The sequence below is a fragment of the Platichthys flesus genome, chromosome 9, assembly GCF_949316205.1.
Source record: "Platichthys flesus chromosome 9, fPlaFle2.1, whole genome shotgun sequence".
In the NCBI taxonomy this organism is placed as follows: Eukaryota; Metazoa; Chordata; class Actinopteri; order Pleuronectiformes; family Pleuronectidae; genus Platichthys; species Platichthys flesus.
Genome location: NC_084953.1, coordinates 15211928 through 15235989, shown reverse-complemented (window position 1 = coordinate 15235989; position 24062 = coordinate 15211928). Strand labels below are relative to the sequence as shown.

Here is a 24062-nt window from a genome sequence, read left to right as displayed (position 1 = left end):
AGCAGCAGTGGGTGGGATGAGAGAAATAATCAAACTGTGATCATACGGTCGCAGCGGGTAGCAATAACCTCATTATTATTCTGACGGTAGCCAAACAGTTTCCTGTCAACAGTTCGGTTATTTATTGCACCCTTCATGCCAGACACACACCACAAACCCTCTGTCTTTTAACCGCTTTAATTGGCGTCATGCTGTTGCAGCGCCGAGACAGATGCACATGCTTTGCTGAAGAGCGGCCGTTTGCAGCACATATTTAAAGTGTGTGGGCATATTACTGGTGCATTATTGGCACAGATACAAATAGAAGATGCACAGCCATTGATTTTCATACTTCCCGAAGACAATTCATTTGACTATATCATCCCTTACATGCAATGCCATGTGATTCTTAGTTTGAAATATCATACAGTTAGGGCGGGGTTAGTAATTTGCCCGTAAATGTTGGATCTGCGCCCAGTGTGACACATTAAGCTGAGACTGATAATAGATCACCTCCTCGCCACTCAGTGACAGGAGCTTTCGGGCCAATAGATGTGCTAAATTGACACTTTGCGGCAGTTTGGCGATCTCAGAGGCTCTCGGCCACCTCTTCTGTCCGACCCAGCAGCATTGTGGGTAACCAGAGCTGCTGGAGAGGGCACCGAGAGGACGGGGTCTCCCCATCACACAGGACACTGCTTGAAGTATGTCAACATCGATCAGATGCTTAATTTGTGTGGTTAATCAAGATGAATGAATGAATAAAGGAAAGGAGTGATGGTTAAAATGTATTGATAAATCAAGTAACAATACAGTTTAAGGGACAAGCAGGGAACAAATCAATATTTACTATATAGGATTTAAAGCTTTCTAAGAACAAGGACAAAGCTTTTCATGCATTATATATTTAATTTTTTTTTTATTTAGATTTTGAAGCCTCTCTGGGCAGACGTTATAGTGAATGTTAAACAGCATGCATGAAGTTGCAGAAATAGTTTAATTTTTTTGCACAGATTAAAAATACAAAATTACAAATAATCATACACAGAGCAGGGGGAGCAGAAAACCTGGGCTCATTTCAAAGCTGCTACGTAAATATAGATAAAATCTATAAAATTTGACAATATTAAATTAACATGCAGAAAATAATATGTCTATGTATGAGAGTGAGAAAATTAACTGCAACATAACAACAAACAACACCCTCATCCGTAATCAATACAAAAGCATCAACACAAAAAAAATCAAAACTCAAATGCTGGATTCTCTCTCTCTTCCCACAATGACCCATCAGACCTGGCTCTGTTTCCTGAAAAAGGTCAGACGACATTATGAGTGTTGATGTGCCACAATGTGATGTGTGTGCATTTGTGTAACTGCTCATCATGATCACAATACAGGTCTCACCTTTTCTCTTGAATTGTGTCAGAATCAACGCAGCCAGTCCGATCAGGGCGAGTGGCACGAGCACAGAGGTCGCAGCGATGACCGGGTACATCAACATGGCCGCCCCCACCGGCAGATCTTCTACAGGCATACAAATCCCAGTCAATATGTGTCTTTAACATTTCTGTCTGCATATTTTTATTTATTTATTATTTTTTGACCTTATTTTATCATGTTTTTTGTTATGTTTGATTAATGATTTTATTTTATTTGTGTTTATCAACCCCTAAAATTGATAAACAATTTTAGGGGTGTTTATCAATTTTAAACACCCCTAAACTGAGGGGTTTAGGGGTGTACTAATACTATAATTTATTATAAAAGTTAGTAAAGAATCAGTTTTCGTTTTTTTATTTACCTGTGCAGTTTGGCAGATCGTCACTCCAAAACCCAGTGGACGAGCAGAGCAGCACCTCAGTGCCATTCAGGGAGAATCTGCCTTTACAGGTGAAAAGACACTGGGAGCCAAAGCTGAAGTTGCCCAGAGGGTGGTAGCAGTTCACAGACAGGGGTAGAGACGGGGCACGGATGACCTCACACTGTACAACTGGACAGGGCAGACATTGTTACTCCTACAGATGCTTGATCACCAGAACAAAACTGGTACATTTGTGGGCACTCACGCTCGCAGGTGGGTAGATCCCGACTCCAGTGGCCTGAGCTATTGCACGTCACAGTGGGAGTTCCTCTCAGCCAGAATCCCTCAGTACATCCAAAGTCACAGTGGGAGTCGTAGCTGAAAGGGGAGTGTGGATGGCTGCAGTTCATCCTCCCATGTTGTGGCGCTTCGGCCAATAGGGGGCATGGACGTGCTGTGAATAACAAAGTGTGAGCGCCAGCCTCTGTATAAACAAACCTCATTTTGTGAAACAAAGTGTAAAATGGAATATTTCCTGTAGAGCACTGGTTCCATGTATGGAAAGTTAATATCATATCTCCGTTGCTTATGACACAATTATTGCATTTGATCCCATTCTAAAAGACAGGTGTGTACAACAGATAAATATGCCCAACAGGGGGGAATATCTGCCAAGTGCAAAACCCATATTCTGATTTATTACCCTGACGGTGGGCTATTCCTCTGCTCCGCGTGCCCAGAGAATATCAGTGTCAGCCGTCACATTTAGGACAAAACCCTCCTCACAGGACGACGTGGACAGAGAGGGACGCATATTTAAATGCTCTACTTTGCAAAAGACGTGTAGTCATTGTCTAAGAAAAAAGACGCTTTTTACCCAAGCAATGTGGTGGTTCTGTGCTCCATGTGCCCAGAGAGGTGCACTCAGTGTCCGTGGTCCCATTCAGGACAAAACCCTCCTCACAGTCTGAAGTGCACTGAGAACCAAACCTGAACTCTCCATGGGGATCAGAGCAGGATAAAGAGCCGCGAGAGGGAGGGTTCAGAGCCGGACATGTTTTCGCTGGGGGACAAACAGTAAAGATACACAGTCATGCTACTGAACCATTCAACTACCAGACCCTCTGTTGATTTCTAATAAAAGAGGGATTTATGTTTTTCTACCCGTGCAAAGTGGGGTGTCTGCGTTCCATGAGCCCACAGAGTTGCATTCTGTGTCAGCCGTCCCATTCAGGAGAAAACCCTCCTCACAGGCTGATGTGCACCGAGACCCAAACCTGAACTCTCCATGGGGATGGGAGCAGGATAAAGAGCCATTGGTTGGAGAGTGCAGAGTGGGACATCTTTTAGCTGGAGGTGAACAGAGAGAGGGACAGTCCAATGACATATTTTAGATTTATAATGTGTAGGCTGAGTGCAATCAATCAATAAACCATGAAATTCAAACTGAGCTACAGATCAAGATGTAATTATTAAGCATTTTCTTCACCCGGGCAACGTGGGATGTCTGCGTTCCATGTGCCCACAGAGGTGCACTCAGCACTGGACGTCCCATTCAGGACAAAACCCTCCTCACAGGACGACGTGCACTGAGAACCAAATCTGAACTCTCCATGAGGATCGGAGCAGGATAAATAGCCGTGAGAGGGAGGGTTCAGAGACGGACATCTCTTAGCTGGGGGACAAACAGTAAAGATACACAGTCATTTTACTTAATCATTCAATTAAAAGCTCTTCTGTTGATTTCAAATAAAAGAGTAAAGGGATTTATGTTTTTCTACCCGTGCAAAGTGGGGTGTCTGCGTTCCATGAGCCCACAGAGGTGCATTCTGTGTCAGCCGTCCCATTCAGGAGAAAACCCTCCACACAGGCTGATGTGCACCGAGACCCAAACCTGAACTCTCCATGGGGATGGGAGCAGGATAAAGAACCATTGGTTGGAGAGTTCAAAGTGGGACATGTTCTAGCTGGAGGGGAACAGAGAGAGGGTCAGTACAATATACTAAAATGTGGAACCTGAGTGCAATCAATCTTTCCAGCCAATTAAGCATTTTCTTCACCTGGGCAACGTGGGATGTCTGCGTTCCATGAGCCCAGAGAGGTGCACTCAGCGCTGGACGTCCCATTCAGGAGAAATCCCTCGTCACAGGTCGACGTGCATCGAGAACCAAAACGGAAGGAACCATTTGGGTCGGAACAGGAAATGGAGCCGTGAGAGGGTGGATTTGGGGGAATGCACCTCTTAGCTGAAGGACCAACATAAAATAAAAGACCTGTTATATTGACCCCATCCTACTTAATATGTATTTCATCACTTAGTAATGTGTGCTCATACCCTGGCAGAGAGGAAGGGCGTGACTCCAGTCGCCCTGTGAGGAACATTTTGTCTTGTTTGTGCCGATCAGTTCAAATCCTTCTTCACATTGCACAGTGCATATTGAGCCATAGCTGTACTCTCCCAAAGGGCCCTGGCATTGTATGGAGGCATGAGGTGGAACATCTAGGCTGTTGCACTGCACCACTGAATAGGAGATAACATTATAACTCATCAGTGGATAACTTTGTACATTTTAAGAAAGCTTGTGTTGCCTTCAGGGAACAAATGACAGCTCCTGCCGTCACACCTGCACATGTAGGTGTAGGTTTACTCCACTGTCCTGACGCCAGACAGGTGAGTGTGCTGTTTCCGCTGAGGTAGTAACCTTCCATGCAGGTGAAGTCACACCATGATCAGAAGATGAAAGGCTCCACAGTGTACACGCATGTCATGTTGCCCGTGTGAGGAGAGAAAATGGGGCCGCACTTTTTTACTATGGTGGGATACAGACACAACACAAAGCCCACTCAATGCAAATCAACTTCCCATAACTTTTCCTTTATACGCATAGCATGAGCATGAGGTGGTGGCATGAATAATCACGCTGACATGATTAATGGTCAGGGAAAACAGCGACAGTAAATCACTGCATTGTTTGGACGATGCAGATAAAAAGAAGTGTGAAGTATAGTGCTGACAGGTGTGACCTGCCCCTGCTCCGGGCTGCACAGACAGGATGTAACACTGAGGCAAGTTAAGTATTAGTAAAAGGCTGCATTCAATCTATTAACAGGGGCCAAGCAATACAGAAAAATAAGTATTTTACAAGTTTCAAGCACATTTAATTATTAATAAATGAAGAACATGTTATAATATGTAAAAAAAAAATCCTAAAAATGTCTAAAAATCGACTTGACTTCTAAGGTGCATTTTTTAAGACTTGTGTACTCACATTATGCAAAATGTTTGAATTTAGTTCAAGATAAAAGGATTTTTCGTTATGTCCCTTTTAATTGCATCATGTCTGCTTTGATCAGCAACTCTCATGATCCCACGCTGCCTAAAAGTCACCAAACTAGAGCTGTGTCTCATTTCAAGGACCCCATACTGCATCCTCTGAAAGAAGTGGTCTTTGTTGGTCAAACTCAAACAAGATGGACCGGTCTGCACAAGACTTCCGTGAACATCACCAGCTTGTCCTGCCCTATTCTTGTAACATAGTAATGACAAGATAATACCCCTTCATTTTTCCACATGTTTACAGTTGTTCAGTTGAGTTGAACTCTGAGACTCAAGCGTCAGACGTCTTGTCGCTCGCTGGCGCCGTTATCTGTTTGAAAAACAGTTAATCACTGAAGCGCAATGAATCCGGTTGGGCCGGGAAGGATCCACCCGTTGGATGGAAGGATGCATCTGTCAGCCACATTTGAAGGAGCCTTTGAAATGGTACAGTCTCTAAATGTGGCGAGTGTGGCCTAGGGGATAGAGCGGGTGCTCTGCAACAAGAAGGTTGCCGGTTCGAATCCCACTCTATCCCATCTGCATGCCTAAGTGTCCTTGGCAAGATACTGAACCCCTAGATGGCCCCTCATAAAATGATGAGTGTTCTAAAAAAAAAAATGTAAGTCGCTTTGGATAAAAGCGTCAGCTAAATGACATGTAATGTAATGTAATGTAAATGCAACCTCTGAAGGAAGCCCCTTCTTTTGGTCATATTTATCAATTCAAGGTAAAAAAAACCTATAATTTTACCTGTGCATTCTGGGACACTGGCTGTCCACTGGCCGGTGTGGTCACAGCGTATGTGGCCGTCTCCACTGAGTTCATAGCCTTCGTCACACCTGACCTCACAGGTGGAGTTGTAGCTGTAATCTGCGATGGGGTGGCTGCAGTTCATTCGACCGCCACTGCTGTTGGTGTGGTTCAGAACTGGACACTGTTCAACTACAAGAGGCGGTGAAATTATTTTCCTTGTGTCTAACATCTGAAATAGCATTTATTTTAATATTATTTATGTCCGGTGGCCATACCTTGACACAGAGGTACACGGTGGTTCCAATGTCCACTGGTTTGGCACAAGAGTTGGGGCACGCCTACCAAGTGGAAACCAAGTTCACAGTGGAAACTGCAGGAAGAGTTGAACCGATTGCACCCGTAGGGACAGAAACATTGGTGAGAACCTTGTTCAGGATCCAGCAAGGGTTTGCATTCGATTGCTGTGGAGAGAAAATTATGTTTTTTACCATCATGAAAACTCATGAAAAAGAGGCCGTGACTGGTTTTAATATAACAAATCTTAGCTGACCCTCTTCACAGCGTGGGCCATGGAAACCAGGATGGCACTGGCAAGTATGGTTCCCTACAGTCTCCACACACTCTGCATGTGCACTGCAGGAATCCTGTGTACAAGAGGCTACAGGCAAACAGACAGAAATCTTACATGCTATGATAAGAGTTGCTACATGTGTTGATCAAACACGATTTTAAGTGGTTTACCTGAGTAGCAGACCGTTCCCTTCCTTTTGCTGCACTTCTCATTGTTCCACATGCCTACTTCTATCTCCCGCTTAAGATAAATCTCCACACAGTCCTGACCCACTAAGTCATCCGGCTCATCTGGTGCCCAGTTCTGGGCGTCTTCTGGGACAGTCTCATTGGTCATCACCCTTATCCACGCTCCATCCACTCTGCGGACGCCTATCCAGTAATATTTTGGGTTAAACGGCAGCAGATTGTTGATGAAGTCCGTCTCCTCCTGGCTCTGGATGGTCACCATGTCTGTGAAGTGCTCCTGACACCACTGGCGGGCCTGCAGCCATCTCCGGTTTGGGCTGATGCTGTAGTTGTAGTTCCATGCCTGTGCTCCTCCTCCGCTGCTAAGGTCTAAGATATGGATGATTAAACTAAGGTGAACTGGTTGAGCAAAGAGATTGGAGACTGCCCGATTACAAAAACCTACCTTGGGTAAAGATAATCAATGCAGCTATCAGCACCCTGTGATGCAGAGTTTGTTGAATGTCAACTGACTCTTGAGACATCTGAAATAAAAGTATTATTACATTTTTCTCACAATTGCATTGTGTAAATGTATGAGAGAATTCACAGGTCCTACCATTTGATATGTGTCCAGTCACTCATGTATCAAATGTCCTTCATGGAGTGAGTCAATGATTTTGTAATCACACTTTTACCATAACTTCCTGTTATCACCCTGCCACCCATAACACTCCGGAAACACACATGCACACACACACACAAACACACACTCAAGCACACACACACACACACACACACACACACACCCACACTTATTTCAGAGGACATTACATCGACTCATATTTCCTAACCCTAACTGTAACCTTAACTTTAGCCTTAACCTTAACCTTAACTTTAACCTTAATCTAATCCTAATCCTAATCCTAATCCTAATCCTAAACCTGAACCTAAACCTAACCTAAAAAAAATATACAATGTAATACATATAAAATGTAATGAATTTCAAGATGGGGAAGGTGACTGTGAAAACAGATATAGGTCCCCCTTACAGGGTAATGCTGGGACAACAAACACACGCAGACATACATATATACACTAATATAAATGTTTAGAAAGTATTTTATTTTATTCAAACATTTATATTTAACAAAGATACAGCAGAAATTGGACTCTGATGTTATTTAAAGCATGTTAAGAGGTTACATACACATGACCTGATAAACTATCACATAAACAATCTATTTACGTTCTATATTCAAATCAGATTTTAAAATACAATATATTTAACTGAATATTTAACTTGCTTATCCAACACATCTCTGCATATAGCATGTGCAGCCAGTGACTGCAGTGTTCTTAATAAAAATGTAATATAATTAATATGAGTTACTGCATTTGGGTCATTGTGTATCTACTTTAATAAGACATACACAAGGTTCCTTTATCCATGCACCTCACTGGATGGGCATGTGACTTCTTCAGGCTGCCTATGAACAACAAGCAGATTCAAAGTTACTCTCATGTTTGTAAATCAACTTTCTAAATCCCGAAGGCCACAAATGGTGCGTCAGTGGGTGGAACTGCTTTGTACAAATATGTCGTATTTCAACACTGACCTTCCTTGGGCAAGTTTCTTCCCTGCAAGAAATGAACGGGCAAACAGATTGAAGTGTTGCAATAAGATTGCATTGCATCTCTGATTTCTATTGAAAGTGGTGGAGAAACACTGACTTTTTCTGCGTTTCATCCAGCAACAACAGACGCAGCAGACGGCTGAGAGGGCGCCGCACCCAACCACAGCTAGAAGAGCATGTTTATAGCCTGAGAAAAGTCAAACAAACGTCTTAATATGTCATACAATACCTAAAAGATATTTTTCTAAACAAGACAGTACTTCTGCACCTATGTAATACCCGTGGTTTTGATGTGTTTTATTCTTATTTAAAGATATTTTTTAAAACGTATAAATTAAATCAATTACTTGTGCAAATAGGTCTTGGGCCACTCCAGTCCCCATTGGCCCCACAGGTAATGGTTGATAACCCCGTCAGCATGAAGCCGAGATGGCATTTTAGTTGACAGGTTGAGTTAAATGTCTGCTTTCCCTCTGAGCAGCTTAGGTCTCTGTTATCACTCTGGGGCGGATGAGGACATTCCACCGCTGTGGGGCAAACAGGTTAAAGTTTAATAGGGATGCAGTTATGTAATGTCTCACAAATCTATTGTTTAGGGTGCAGAAACATGCTGATGTTAGTATTTTTGATCAGTACTTATGACAGGATCCTCAGCCTGACCTAAGGAAACAAAGGAAACAGATGAAGGGGTTGATGACGGCCGCGTTAAGACTCAATGTCAAGTGAGGGGAGCCAGGGGAGAGGACATTCTGCAGAATAATAGATATAATTCCAAAAATAAAAAAACAATACCAACAACCTGTGAAAAACCTGCAAAAGCTGATTTTAGGCCACTTGAGGGCACTAGAGACAATAGCAAACAACTCCCATTTGAAACATTATCAATTTGTCTTTGTGTGCACCAAATGAATTTGAATCCAAAAGCCATCTCGTGGTAGCTCTGTTTTTGGTCTCCACCACCTGTGGGGAGGTTTGTTTGCTAAATCGTGTGTTTTGTCCACCACCTCATTGCTGTTTTGTCTGCCTGTCATCACATAATGAGATAAGCTAGAGAAGTAGCAGAGAAGTTGCAGACTTTAAAAATCACCAGAGCAGAGGTGAACACCAGGGCATGGTTGAAAATGGACCATTTGCTAAACCCCTCCGCTGAGAACCAATTGTTCAGTCATAGCTGAACAACCCTAAACATGGTTGGATGTAATTACACTATGCACTGGTTAGCACATGTTAGAACATGTTAGCACTGGTCAGCACTGATTAGAATAAGTTGTGTATTGTTTAATAATTTTGAAAAAGCAGAGCTGAAAATGTTGGATACAGACATTTTTTAAATGGATAAAAAACATGTTTATTAGATAATCGTAACACAATTTATTATAATACACATGTTTTGATTGATTACATTACATTCGGTAATTTGCCATTTGTTCTTTGAAATCAATTTTTTTTGCACAGGCTGACCTTTACTACCGTGTTTTTTAAAGAGCTCGCTCCTCTCACCTGTTTGGCACCTGTCTCCTTTAAATCCAGGTTCACAGTGGCAGGTTATGCTGTTGATCGTCTCCCGACATGTTCCTCGGCCGCATGCTGTGTCGTTACACTGGGCTGTCAAGAAAAAAGTGCAACACTAAATCCTCCTCCACTTTTGAAACTTCAACAACTACAAAACTATCAGTTTTTTTACCTTTGTAACAAACGGGATATTTCTTATTGGAGCATTTCTCATCATTCCACTTCCCTCGGCTTTTGGCTATATTGACGTAGATCTCCACACAAAACTCTGTGCTGTAGTTATTGTTGGGCTCGTTCTCTGCCCACGACTCGTTGCCGATCCACGTGCTGTTGTTGCCCAGCCAGGTCCAGGTTTCATTCATGTGGGTTTTGGTGATTCCAATCCAATAATATGGTGTCCCAGTTCTGTTTGGCAGCAGGGAGACAAGAAAGTCATTCTCCTCCTGGCTTTGGATGACCACCATGTCTTTGTAATTGTCTGTGCAGTGCTTTCGAGCCTCGGCCCAGGTCATGGTTGTGTTTGAATAGTGGTACGTCCAGCCCCAAGTAGTTTCAGCCAAGGAGCTACCTGATAGGACAATATGACGAAACTATCCAATTAGACAGAGTTCATGCACAGTTTTGTCATGTTTCCTGTCAATAAACAACATGTTTCTATTTAAAAGAATACTCACCAAGTAGGAGGATTAGAGTCCACTGCATTTTCAGCTTCAGAAAAAGAAGAAGAAAAAGAAGAAGAAGAATCACTTACCCAGCAATTAATTACTGAATTATTTTATAAACTGTTTAGTTAAAGTTGAATCATATTTTTCCCCCTTACATCAATCTTTAAACCAGGGCAACCTGAAAGTGGCACAAATGGTGCAAATCAGGGATCAGTGTGAGACTTTTATATTTCTCTCAGGCAAATCAGTCCAACATTACTGGAGAATACCTGGATGTTTACTGTGCAGCATGAATGTGTGTGATGACTGATTGACTGAACGACCTAAATGACGTATTATACTTGAGCACAGCTTTTGGGAATTGCACCCTGCATGCTTTTGGTAAAGGTGGACTCAGGGGCAGATTTTTTTTGTTTAGTCTTGCATGGAAAAAAACCATGAAAGGGATCAGAAACAAGAAAAACAATTACTCATTTCAAATTAAAATCATTTAAGGCGAGTAAAATAGTGAATATTGGAGCCAACATTAAGACAATATATTTTTGTAACCATCCGAACTTTAGGACCAAAAGCAAGACTGTGCCCAAAATTGCTGATTCCCTCTCTGTTCATGGCCCCATGGAGCGACGCCTTTCACTTGTTCAAATGTGTAACTTTCAGTTTCCTACATCAACAGTTTTTAGGAACATTGCTGCTCTCTGCATCCTGATGTGTAATGAGTTCAGAAAATCATTCAACCAGATTGTCACCAGATGTCAAATCTACTTCTGTCCCCACTAATGTGCTGATGCAGAAGACTCAGAATACATAAAGGTAGAAAACAATTGTGATAATCTTTGAAACAGATCAGACCAGCACTATATGCCTTCCTGGCTCAGATATATCTCACTGCTATTATGCTCTGTCTTGACCCTGGTAATGGGGCACGGGGACAGAGACAGACTAGAGGTCTGTGTTGTGTTTGGAAAAGGTTCTTCCTGGACCCTTGAAAAAAATCACATGATATCCTGCGATGTCAGCGTAAATGTATGGGAACACGTCTGTGTCTTGTTTGCAGAATTGATAGCTCTACTTGAACAAAGCAAAGTATATTTATATCACAGAGCATTTAGGTCATAGTAGTGGAGAGTTAACTATTGTTCTATTTCATAAAACACTGGTCTCTTATTTTTTTTGCTATTTGTTAATATTTGCTCTTTTGCCAATTTTCAGTAGTTGCTTTGTCTAATTGTATATCTTGTTGTTTTATGTCCTATGCACCTACCACACCAAGTCAATCTCCTGTATGTGAAAATATACTTATCCGTATATATATTTATACCAATAACAGATTTCTGATTCTGATTCCGATTGTGAATTTATTTAGCATTATTTGAGACTCATCGATCTATATGAGCATAAAAATGAAACAAGATAAATGACCATATACAGAACAATAATATAGAAATACAGTCATCACACTTAATAAATCCACAAGGATTAAACTATTTGCTTAAGTGAGTATCTTGTGTCACTTGGTGTCGTCTTAGTTGAGGCCTGTATGTTTTCTACTTAGCATGGGGTTTGCACTTGAGGAAGCTTTTGAATGCATCCTTATGTGACACCTGAGGCTCTAACTCTAACTCCCACGAATTTATAGTTTACTGACACTGCACATCGACATCCTCACATTGAAGGTTTCTATTAAAAAGCAAAACATGAATAAGGTTGATTCATAAATATTTATTGACAGTTCAAATGCATTAAATAAATAGGTATATAAATACTGGCATCAATATAGAAAAGTATTCACAGGTCGGGAATAACACAGCAGTCCAACCACACTCACAATGTTATGTAACACTTGCAATAACATGAATAGAAGCATATTTCCATCATGTACATGAAGCAGCAGAACAATATGCTCTATATAGAATCCCCCTTGGGAGGATTTAGTGTACATGTCCGAACAACACTACAAAAACTCATTGAAATGAATGGAAAGTTCTAAAGAAAACATTTCTTCTCACCCCTGATAGCTTTGAAATACTGGGATTTTCCTGCTATCAAACTAAAAAAAGATTTATACAAACAACGAGGATTCACATTGAGGACATTACTATGTCCAGTGACTCACACACAGATAAGTTAAAGACACACAGCCTATCGTTGTCCTTAGTTGGCCCCGAAGATCCTGAGTGTATCTCTATATGAGACTGTCAAGGCTGTTTTTGTAGACCTGGGGAGGGGCCTCTATGTCGGAGTTGCTGTGAGGAAAGACAAACAAAAGCGCATGAGCACTGCAATTTCACTAACTTTTTATGAAAATACTAAATGGCTTTAGAAAAGTGAAGGCTCATCTAACCTGCTCAGCTCAAATGTGTCTTTCCTCAGTTTCAGTCGTTTCAGGATCCAAAAAGCAAGAGACAGACCACTTATCAGTGCGGCCCCTGATGCCACACCAGAGGCTATAGCACTCAACTTGGATGGGGAAGCTGTGGAAACATTACAAAACCTAAATTATTTGTCCTTTCAAATGCAAACTTCTCTTTCAATATCATATTAAAAATTCTTGAGTTTTTTTAGTTTTTTTTTACCTTGGCAGGTGGGTCTCTCCCCAGTCCAGTTGCCATGGCGATCACAGTTCAGCAGCTCATGCCCATCCAGTGAGTATTCTGGGGTGCACGTGAAGGAGCACTGAGTGTTGAACACGGGATCGCTGTTTGAGCAGTCGATGTGACCATTTTCTGGAGCCTCGAGCGACGGGCACCTTAGAGCTGATGGAAAAGAATAATTTAGCCATATCTTATTTTGTGACCACGTCAAAACGACCAAAGGAGCAGATAAAAAGGCTACATATTGAAATCTGGGATATGTATTGTGATGGAGGCCACCCTGTATCTTTTCTATATCAGGGGCCATAGAGGGGCCTAACAACTTAAGGTCACAAAGCTTTTCCTTTGTAAAAATAAACAACGGAGGCAATAAAAGAAATGTGTGAGCGTACCAACACAAGACGGCTGCGTGGCATTCCAACGTCCTGATGCCTCACAGTGCAGAGTGTCAGAGGAGGAACCAGCTTGGACGAAGCCCTCGTCACAGGCAAACACACAGGTGGTCTGGTACCTGGAGGGGCCCAGAGGAGTGAAGCAATCCATGGATCCTCCTTCAGGACGAGTCAGCTCCGGACACTGGACCGCTGCGAATGACAGGGACATTTCAGCAGGGAAAATAAAACTCTGTTTCTCTGTGTGTTGTTACATATTTAATATTATCATTTTTTTTAGCTTTGCAATACAGCTCAACTCACGTTCACATGTAGGAGGCTGGTCCGACCACTCTTTGGAGCCGGTGCATCTCAGGGGTCTCGACATACTCAGCTCGTATCCTTCCTCACAGGAATACTCGCACAATGAGTCGAAGGAGAAGTTTCCATACTTGTGAGAGCAGTTGACACTTCCTTTTGAAGGGACAGTTACCTCCTCCCTGTCACACTTAACAGCTGCCAACAGAGAAAACAAGACAATTAAATATAAACTCTAAACTGTAAATCTTTGCATTTTTACTGTCTTTTCATGTTTTTCATGTTTTTCATTTATAGTGTGATGCTACTTTCTGGTGATATTCTAATGATGTAAAACACTTGGTGAGTTTGGTCAGAGAAGGGTTCAACCTTTAATACTTTACTTTACTTAATTAAGTGACTTTAGTAACATCAACTTAAACATCATAAAAAGGCTACATGTTGATACCTGTGCAGGTGGGTGGTGAGGAGGTCCACTGGCCTGGATGATCACACTCCATGCTGGGAGCACCTTCCAACTCGTGGCCTTCATCACAGGTAAAATTGCAGACCATACCAAGTGGATGGGGGGTCTCTGGAGATGCAGATGAGGACAGAGGGAGGCTGCAGAAGATGCTGCCACTTGTTGGAATCTCGGGGGCAGGACATTTCATTTCTACAAAAGAAGTGAAAGAGTCGTCACGACTTGTACAAGTAGGCTGAGAAAAAGCTCAGTGTATGTGGTGCTGTAAGTAGAGATATGTGTGAAAATATGCTGCCATACCTTTGCAGGTAGGTATGGCTCTGTTCCACCGCCCGTCACCAGAACACTGGACGGTGTCAGCTCCCTGCAGCACAAAGCCGGCTCCACAGTCGAAGCTGCAGGTGGAGCCTAGCCGCAGCTCAGAGGGAGAGCTGCTGCACGTGGTGATCAGGTGAGGAGCTTCCTCTGGATTCTGACAGGTGATTGCTAACAGCGTAACAAAAAAACAAAAAGTACATTTAACTTGATTGTCTTAAAGGAACAGAGAAAGAATGCTCTCAATCACTTTAAGGGTGTTGGATCCAGGGGCGGATCGATCTAACTGTCCAAGTGCCCGGGTCCTGTCATTCGTTTTCATTTGTTCATGTATTTTTAAGTAAACTAGTGATTTACAAACAATACTAACATTTAATATGAAAAATAATGTGGAATTTCCTTTTTCTAAGCTTTTTTGAAGAACACAATATGCTTGTAGGACCATTTTTTTAAACCATATTCAAGGATGTGTGGCTTTGCTCACAGTAATATAGCTAACAATGAACAAGGAAAGACAAAAATGTTAATCTCACTGAATCAAGAATAGAGAATTTCTATATCAGAAAGCTTTTCCTTTGTAAAAATAAACAACGGAGGCAATAAAAGAAATGTGTGAGCGTACCAACACAAGACGGCTGCGTGGCATTCCAACGTCCTGATGCCTCACAGTGCAGAGTGTCAGAGGAGGAACCAGCTTGGACGAAGCCCTCGTCACAGGCAAACACACAGGTGGTCTGGTACCTGGAGGGGCCCAGAGGAGTGAAGCAATCCATGGATCCTCCTTCAGGACGAGTCAGCTCCGGACACTGGACCGCTGCGAATGACAGGGACATTTCAGCAGGGAGAATAAAACTCTGTTTCTCTGGGTGTTGTTACATATTAAATATTAATTATTTTTTGCTTTACAATACAGCTCAACTCACGTTCACATGTAGGAGGCTGGTCCGACCACTCTTTGGAGCCGGTGCATCTCAGGGGTCTCGACATACTCAGCTCGTATCCTTCCTCACAGGAATACTCGCACAATGAGTCGAAGGAGAAGTTTCCATACTTGTGAGAGCAGTTGACACTTCCTTTTGAAGGGACAGTTACCTCCTCCCTGTCACACTTAACAACTGCCAACAGAGAAAACAAGACAATTAAATATAAACTCTTAACTGTAAATCTTTGCATTTTTACTGTCTTTTCATGTTTTTCATGTTTTTCATTTATAGTGTGATGCTACTTTCTGGTGATATTCTAATGATGTAAAACACTTGGTGAGTTTGGTCAGAGAAGGGTGCCACATTAAATACTTTACTTTACTTAATTAAGTCACTTTAGTCACATCAACTTAAAACATCATAATGGATTTTCTTACCCTCTTCACACTTCTCTCCATAAAAGCCCTCGAAACAAGCGCACGTGTGGCTGTTGATGGTTTCCACGCAGTCTCCATAGCCACATGAGTCCTTCTTACAGGCCGCTGGGGAAAGACGAAGCACTTTTACATACCCTGCATGTTTCTCTGAGCTTTTCTTTTACCACAACATCAGTAAATCCTATAAATCATAATGTTATGATTAATACATATCCTATGAGTCCAAACGTTTGCTCACCTGCGAAGCACAGAGCGGTCTTCTCCTTCCCGCACCTCTCATCATTCCACTTGCCTGGCTGCGTCTCCCTCTTTATGTACATCTCCACACAGTCCTCGCTCTCCCCGGAACCCTTCTGCTTGCGGTTGTTTGGTTCACCATTTGCCCAGCTGGATGCTTCTGCTGTCAGAGCCTTGTTGGTGCCCACCCAGGTCCAGACATTGTCGATCTTGCGGATCCCAATCCAGTAGTAAGTGCGTTGCCTGGGCAGCCAGGCGTTGAGATGCCCGACCTCGTCCTGGTTCTGGATGGCCACCATGTCCGTGTAGTGCTCCCTGCACCAGGATCTAGCATGCTCCCAATCCATGGTGGTGTTGGAGTAGAAGTAAGACCAGCTCTCCACAGAAGTCCACATGCACAGCACTGAGGACAGAAGAAGGACCATATTAGATTGTACGCTGGTAATGGGAAATTTAAATAATGGGTATCCAGAATGTTGGAAGTAGTATAGAAAAGATTCTTCTTTGCATTTTATTTACATACTTGAACAAAGAAGCATCTGGCTGATCCATGAGATCTTGGATCCACGTGTCGGAAATAATCCAAAGCAGAACTCCTGTAAAAATATTGCATTAGGATAAATTTGTTGACAACAAAGCAAACCATTACATGAATTGCACTAAGACCCCTGCATTAAATAGATACATCTGCACTCACCATTTTAAGTGATATGTCTAATGACCTTCTGAAGACTTATAGTATCTAATTATTCTCAGTGTGTGTGGGAATGTGAGTGAGATGTGCGGAGGTGCTGGCTTTTATACACTTCATCGGCCTGCTCCAGGTTTCCTGGAACCTTTCGTCACAATCAGGTTATTCAGTGGAAGTCCCCACTCCCACTCCAACACTACCCCATCCCGCCGGGGGACTTGGAAACTTTCCCTCTCTGTTTTTTATGTCCTCACTATGAAACCAAAAATTCCTTTTCAATTATAATCGCCTGTTAAACAGGCAAATTTCATCATTAATGTTGATGTTGTGGAGATTAAGTGTATTTACTACTATTTAGTATTATATTTAATTATATTTCTGTTGTACATTACTTTAGTATGTATGCTCACATTGCAGATATATTTTATATGCTTTACTTTTACAATGACTTTGTTTGACTTTTACAGTTTCAAATTTGAATGTAACATCCGAACCACATATTATGAAATATGATGCATTGTTTTAATGTATTCTCTAATTAATTAGACGTGACTCCAGATCATTCATCTTCAACTGTTTTCAAATTAATGTAACAGAAACAATATTAAAATGATATAAATGATATAATTATGTTTCACATGATTAGGGCTATTATATCTAATGAGTGCTTTTAATTTTGATGCTGCTGATACTTGTAATTACAAAAAAAAAATATTCAAGGACATATACATGTAATAGAGTATTTTACCTTATTCTAGTAATTCGTGCTTTGAGTTTAGTCTAGTTTGCTTTATTTTAGTTCAGTGTAATCCAAAGAACAATACAGATGGCCATATTTTGGGGATTTACTTTCTTTTAACAAATCACATAACAAATCAACTAAACATGAATCAATAGCCATCATCATAACATACATATTAAATGGTTTTTCAAAAGAAAATTATTTAAATGATGAATGATTTTAGAAATGAGGTAATTTTCTGATAATGTAGTTAAAAGTTTGGCAAATTATAGCACTTGGGCAAAAAGACAATGTCAACTGCAGGAAACAAGAATAAGGAGAAGTTTCTTAGGGAAGGTATGTTCACACAAGCATTCACAAATAAAAAGGGGATTGGGAGAGAAACTGCAGTTTTTATGGGTGTGAAGTACAAAGTTTTCAAACAGACAAACTGACTGTGCATAATTCTGGAACTTGCTTTTAACTCTTTTCAAAGAAAACTGAATTGACATGTCCTGTCAAAGGATGTGCTCATCAAAACATGAAAGAGCAGAGAGAGAAAGAACAACAACGATGTGGCAACCAACAAGTTCTTACGGGTATTTTTTTATGAGCACTCGGGGGCAGGAAATGTCCGGTGCAGGACCTGAGGTGGCGGCTGCTGGCTGCCACGGTTTCTGGAAGTGACACGTCACATCCTTCCTCTCTGACCCGGCACACCAGACAGGAGCCATTGTTACATGACGCCTCTGAACCTCCAGGGTTTCCTCAGATGAAGAATATAAACTCTCTAATTAACTTGCACAGAATAAGACCTGAGGGAGTTCAGCTTCAATAAGAAACAAGGCAGTTTGGTTTTATGCCCCTACAGCAATTAAAGTTTATGTGGGTAATACTACCAAATGACATTATTATTACAGTATGCAATAATAAAACACCCTCTACTACACCTAAACTTTGATTGCACTTTGTTTCAATTACAAATATTTACATAAGACAGTGTTTCAAAAAAACACAAAACACTTCCACAATATTAGACGGAAACATGTGGTATGGGTTAATGAAGAGCCAATCAAATGATGATTCGGGTCAAAGGGCGGATCTTCTTCTTTCCTTTTTTTTCCGATTTACAGAATTCTGAGATGTTTTTTTTCTTTTCTTTTTTTCTATAGAGAATGGTGAATAAAAGTATGATAAGTTGACTGCTATTAATGAGTGTGTGCAGTTTGGTGTGGAGCCCTATAAATACCTGAATCTGGTCAATCTAATTTCTGTTTCAGGAGGTGACTGTTGGGCCTTATTGGCAGAGGTACACTCCACTGAGTGCCATCCTAGTTAGAGAGACCATTCACTGAAGTGAGGTTCAAGCACGCATGGCAAAAACATCCATCACATTGACTTCTGAAGTTTCCTCGAGTCAAAACTACATCTTTACCAACTTCACCTCTGAAATGACAAAACAGGTTCAGCGATGAAATAAAATGTCTCCATATTGCGAAAAGTCTGAAGCACAACTTTTAACATAAGTTTAAATAAATAAATACTGTATGCGCTGAAATTTACTTTCTGTACTTACTTAATTTCTACACTATTCAGTCATTCGCTAATTTCAACATTTATTCATTTAATAATTTCTGCAAACATATAAATAAATGCAGTTTGTGAGGAAAAGGGGCATTTCCATATTTGTTAATATATTTATTAATTCATTCATTTATTTCTACATATATTTATTCATGTATTTAAATATTTTAATGAATTCCTATATTTCTGTGTCGCGAACTCCTCTGCCATAAACAAAGTGCTCCTTGCTGCCTATAGGGGTCGCCCGCGTGCGCAATGATGGGGCGCAGCTGACACGGTCTGTCTCTTTAAGACATGGAGCTGACGTGCTGATCCAAAATAAACCGCGCACCATGTTGTCTTTTCTCTGTCTGTCAACCTGTGAGTTGTCCCAGATCCACCGGTGTGTTGACTCGAGCTACGATCACAATGGCAGACGCTCTGGCTAAAGTCCCCGAGGTGGAGATCGACCCAGAAGGGACATTTAAGTACATCCTGGTCAGAGTGAAAGTGAAAGATGTCGATGTGCACAAAGACATAATCCGAGGCACAAAAAGTGCAGAGTATCACAGTAAGTTGCTCCCTGTAGTTTGCAGCAGAGAAGCCTCAAGTGGGTCCTGCAAGTATGTGCACTGTGCAGAGCTAATACACAGATCAGGCGCTTCTCAAGCTAAATATCTGCATTATCAAAAGTCCATAATGCCCAAGTTGTAAAATGCTACATTTGCGTATTTGACTGTGCTGCAACTAAATCCTATTGTGTATCTTGACTTGAATTATTGACAGATCACATATTTGAGAAGGTCAACCCAGCCATGGAGGCCCTGGGGATGGAGTGCACATGCCTCGGAGGAGGGAAGATCGAGCACAACAGCCAAGAGAAGAAACTCAGGGTGTTCGGAGAGTCTACTGTAAGTTCATGTCATTGTAAAAGCATTATAGGACGAATACGCAGCAATATGTTTGAGGTGATAATATCTGTGCTTCTGACTCATTTCCAGGCCTTTGGCAAAGCAGACCATTCTGTGTCTGCAGAGAAGTTGAAGAGTGCCTTCAGCAGCTACGAGATCACCTGGTCTGATGACAAAAAATAGTAAAATGTCTGCCTTTATTTATCAGTTCCAAAAATAAAAAGCACTGAGTAATGTTTTGAGCCCTCTGTCCAAACATCATTTGATTCAGATACATTTGCTTGCTTTCCTGTGAAAGCAGCAATACTGATTAATATGACTGGGGTTCTTATAATACAACTCAACATTTCGTATTTTCTTTCTCCTAAAACGTGACTAAGAAGAACTCCCCTAAAATAAAATGATTAATTTTAGTCTGGGTTAATTTGGCCCTAATCATAATTGCAAGCCATGTGCCAAGTGTAAAGTCCCCTCAGGAAGGGTTGGACTGAATAGAATAAATAACATATCCTGTTATCCTGAGGGAAAGTTTCTGGTTTAGAAAATAAGAAACAGATAAAAAGCACTTTCAATTGCCAACATGGTTTTGTGCTTTCATTAGTGAGTATTTCTAAGCAATGATAAACATCCACAGGGCTTTGAGACAAAATTAAAATAATGACTAAGAGCCTCCGATCTAAATGTCGAAGATAAGAATAATCAAAACATGATTGAAAGAGAAAGATAAGTCAGCTTATTTATGTAACACTTCCCTTAACAGTGTTACAAAGTGCTTTGTAAAAAAGGCAACCACAGCTTGAATATTAACATGAGAAAGGGTATTAAAAGGTTTAGTCAGAGTGAATAAAAGATTGTGACAAAACTTTCTAATAGCTTTCACAAAAAGAAAACTTTGAATTCATACTAACGGGTACACATGTACCAAATTCCCTGAGACGTTATATTGTCTAGTGTTATATAGTAATTGACACATTTCTGCTAAAACCACAGACTTAAACCTATTGGAGGCGCTAGATGAAAGGTCTGGGGTCACTTAAATCATCATGAACTGTCATTTGAGAACCATGAATGCGTGACTGAATCACATTGACACGTTTCTGCACAAGTGGAGAAGTCAAGGCATCGTTAAAAGGATCCTCCTCTGCCCACCATTTACGGTTGCAAACATTTTATGCCACTCCAGTTCAGATATTTCCATCTGGACCAAAGAGAAGAACTGCTTGAGCTTCGTCAAATGTTAGAGATGTTCTCACTCCGTTTCGTCAGTACCTGGGATCTTCACATTACTTTAAAGAGTAGGCTGATTTGAAATCTTGTCAAAAGAGAATCTCTGGTTTGTATTTGTAAACCTTCACTTTGCACAAGTTGAAACTGTCAACGTTCAGACAAGAAACACAAAGAGCCCTGCAACATTTATTCAGGCCACATCACAGGGTAACTCTTGAATAACACGAAGAGCAGGGTTTCAACAGGGTCTTGAAATGTCTAAAATACATTAATATATTGACTACTATAGGTCTTAAATATGCTAAGGTCAGTCTTCTACATTAAGGTAAATTTAACGGTATTCCTACTTTCTGAAAAATATGGTGGTGTGCAGATTTTGTAATGTCTCTGTGTTGAGAGATTCACAGTGTGTGAATTTTTTGTTAGAAAAAAACATTGATGACATTTTTTTGAACATCCATTTTTAGTGTCTACAACTTATGAGCAGTGCTGTATAGTGTGGATTTTCCCAAGCAGAAGAGTCTACTTCCTTTTCCTCTGGAGTTCCCACATGACATTCTCACATCTTAAAGGAAACAAGTATACCAGAAGTGGATCACATGCTTGCTCTTACCTCCTTTTTTACCTTGTGATTCACCTTCCTGGTGAGTTAGAGAGAAAACATTCCACGGAAGTGTGGCGCTACAATCTGCAGACTACAGGAATATAATTAGATTGGACTGTCGACACACCGGCGAAATCTCCATGTGCCTTGAACTCATCAGCAGACCTAACATAGAGACTGAGGCTGACTGCAATTTGCCAGTTACCCTGTGACCTTAAAAAAGAAAGAGAGCCAAAAAGTGATCTTCCTTCCTGTTCCAGCTCCAAATCCGGAGCCAGTTTCCTGTAAACTGATAACCTTTCTATTATCTACAAACAGGGAGGTCAGCCCAGGAGGGAGAAGGATTACTAGACAATTAACTCAACCCACTTCTTGGAAAACACATATTATAATTGGGGTTTAATGGCATTTATTTTAAAATGAAACACAAGACTTATCTATTGATCAAATCAGTCAATCAGGCTTTATAATCTTTACAATCCCACAGAAACCAAACCACTAAATAACACCTTCTCTCATTTATTTCAAAATTGTCCTATGGCATGAATTACTATATTTTTTTTTTCTGTTCAAAATGTACCGATTGAAAATGTTCATTTATAAAAACATATACAAAAATATAAGTTTAAAAGTCCATACTGTTACAAGTGATGCCATTATCATTGTTTGAAGAGAGACAAGCTTCAGGCGGAGTCTCGTTTCCTAAACAAGAAGTCTCTCCTTTCCTGCAGCAGCACCAAACACCTTGGACTGTCGGGAAACAAAGATTGCAGCAAAGACGAAGAGCTTCATCCAAGATCTTATCAGAGAAAACAATAGACACTGACTTTATGGAGTCTGTTATAGAGCCAATAGAAATTCCCGACTCTTCATTTGCATAAAAAACACCCTTTCCTTAACTGATTTAAATACAATCTGAAGTCCTAAACATCCATGTCATTTACAGTAAGGTACCTTCAATTCATTTACTGAAGTGAGTACAAATAGTGTACTTTAAATGGTTAATGACATCCAGTGACATCAAATTCAGAAATATTTCAAACCCCTTCACCTTTTTCACCTTCTGTTGCACTGCAGCCTCATGCTAAATTAATTAAAGTTGATACTTTTTAGCCATGAATCTTAATATAATTTCAAATCGGAAAAAAAACAATGCAAGAATTTATTGCAAAATGTATTAACAGCAATTTGGAAATACAAAAAATCCCATTGAAGTATTCAGACCCTTTACTCAGTAGCTGACTACTCTGGTTGCAAATAAAGCCTCAAGTCCTCATGAGGAAGTTTTACAAACCTGGACATGGAGATATTCTGCAGATCCTCTCAAGTTCTGCCAGTTTGGACTAAAACTCTCACTCGACAATTCCATCGAGCTCCAGCAGCATTGTAGCCCTAAATAACACCTTCTCTCATTTATTTCAAAATTGTCCTATGGCATGAATTACTATATATTTTTTTCTGTTCAAAATGTACCGATTGAAAATGTTCATTTATAAAAACATATACAAAAATATAAGTTTAAAAGTCCATACTGTAACAAGTGATGCAATAATCATTGTTTGAAGAGAGACAAGCTTCAGGCGGAGTCTCGTTTCCTAAACAAGAAGTCCCTCCTTTCCTGCAGCAGCACCAAACACCTTGGACTGTCGGGAAACAAAGATTGCAGCAAAGACGAAGAGCTTCATCCAAGATCTTATCAGAGAAAACAATAGACACTGACTTTATGGAGTCTGTTATAGAGCCAATAGAAATTCCCGACTCTTCATTTGCATAAAAAAACACCCTTTCCTTAACTGATTTAAATACAATCTGAAGTCCTAAACATCCAGGTCATTTACAGTAAGGTCCCTTCAATTAATTTACTGAAGTGAGTACAAATAGTGTACTTTAAATGGTTAATGACATCCAGTGACATCAAATTCAGAGATATTTCAAACCCCTTCACCTTTTTCACCTTCTGTTGCACTGCAGCCTCATGCTAAATTAATTAAAGTTGATACTTTTTAGCCATGAATCTTAATATAATTTCAAATCGGAAAAAAAAACAATGCAAGAATTTATTGCAAAATGTATTAACAGCAATTTGGAAATACAAAAAATCCCATTGAAGTATTCAGACCCTTTACTCAGTAGCTGGCTACTCTGGTTGCAAATAAAGCCTCAAGTCCTCATGAGGAAGTTTTACAAACCTGGACATGGAGATATTCTGCAGATCCTCTCAAGTTCTGCCAGTTTGGACTAAAACTCTCACTCGACAATTCCATCGAGCTCCAGCAGCAT

The 24062-nt window shown here is 40.7% G+C and overlaps 4 protein-coding genes across 6 annotated transcripts; 1 reads left to right on the top strand and 3 right to left on the bottom strand.

The window, feature by feature from the left end:
- Positions 1-957: 957 nt before the first annotated feature.
- Positions 958-7255, bottom strand: selp (selectin P). Of its 3 annotated transcripts, none has more exons than XM_062396362.1 (16): positions 7213-7255; positions 7060-7138; positions 6597-6983; positions 6406-6513; positions 6131-6316; positions 5853-6044; positions 4119-4304; positions 3844-4029; positions 3565-3750; positions 3273-3458; positions 2948-3133; positions 2661-2846; positions 2049-2237; positions 1784-1972; positions 1387-1506; positions 958-1288 (listed from the first exon to the last, which is right to left on the bottom strand). In XM_062396362.1, the coding sequence occupies exons 1-16, from the start codon at positions 7213-7215 to the stop codon at positions 1224-1226; spliced, it is 2634 nt and encodes an 877-aa protein (XP_062252346.1). In that variant the 5' UTR covers positions 7216-7255; the 3' UTR covers positions 958-1223. The 3 variants fall into 3 exon arrangements, with proteins under 3 accessions (XP_062252346.1, XP_062252347.1, XP_062252348.1); XM_062396363.1 differs by having other exon boundaries at positions 1387-1503; XM_062396364.1 differs by lacking the exons at positions 2948-3133; positions 3273-3458.
- An 836-nt stretch (positions 7256-8091) lies between these two features.
- On the bottom strand, positions 8092-10444 carry LOC133960817 (E-selectin-like). The gene is made up of 5 exons (XM_062395660.1): positions 10417-10444; positions 9915-10310; positions 9731-9835; positions 8578-8757; positions 8092-8417 (listed from the first exon to the last, which is right to left on the bottom strand). Exons 1-5 carry the CDS (start codon positions 10442-10444, stop codon positions 8164-8166), a joined length of 963 nt encoding a protein of 320 aa, XP_062251644.1. The 3' UTR covers positions 8092-8163.
- Positions 10445-12109: 1665 nt separating this feature from the next.
- On the bottom strand, positions 12110-16827 carry sele (selectin E). Its single transcript, XM_062396150.1, has 13 exons — positions 16763-16827; positions 16589-16661; positions 16067-16468; positions 15829-15933; positions 15392-15583; positions 15091-15282; positions 14454-14639; positions 14139-14345; positions 13697-13888; positions 13394-13585; positions 12984-13163; positions 12752-12881; positions 12110-12653 (listed from the first exon to the last, which is right to left on the bottom strand). Exons 1-13 carry the CDS (start codon positions 16763-16765, stop codon positions 12593-12595), a joined length of 2115 nt encoding a protein of 704 aa, XP_062252134.1. The 5' UTR covers positions 16766-16827; the 3' UTR covers positions 12110-12592.
- Positions 16828-19378: 2551 nt separating this feature from the next.
- Positions 19379-20193, top strand: si:dkey-51e6.1. Its single transcript, XM_062395585.1, has 3 exons — positions 19379-19611; positions 19827-19951; positions 20042-20193. The coding sequence occupies exons 1-3, from the start codon at positions 19470-19472 to the stop codon at positions 20132-20134; spliced, it is 360 nt and encodes a 119-aa protein (XP_062251569.1). The 5' UTR covers positions 19379-19469; the 3' UTR covers positions 20135-20193.
- Positions 20194-24062: the final 3869 nt, after the last annotated feature.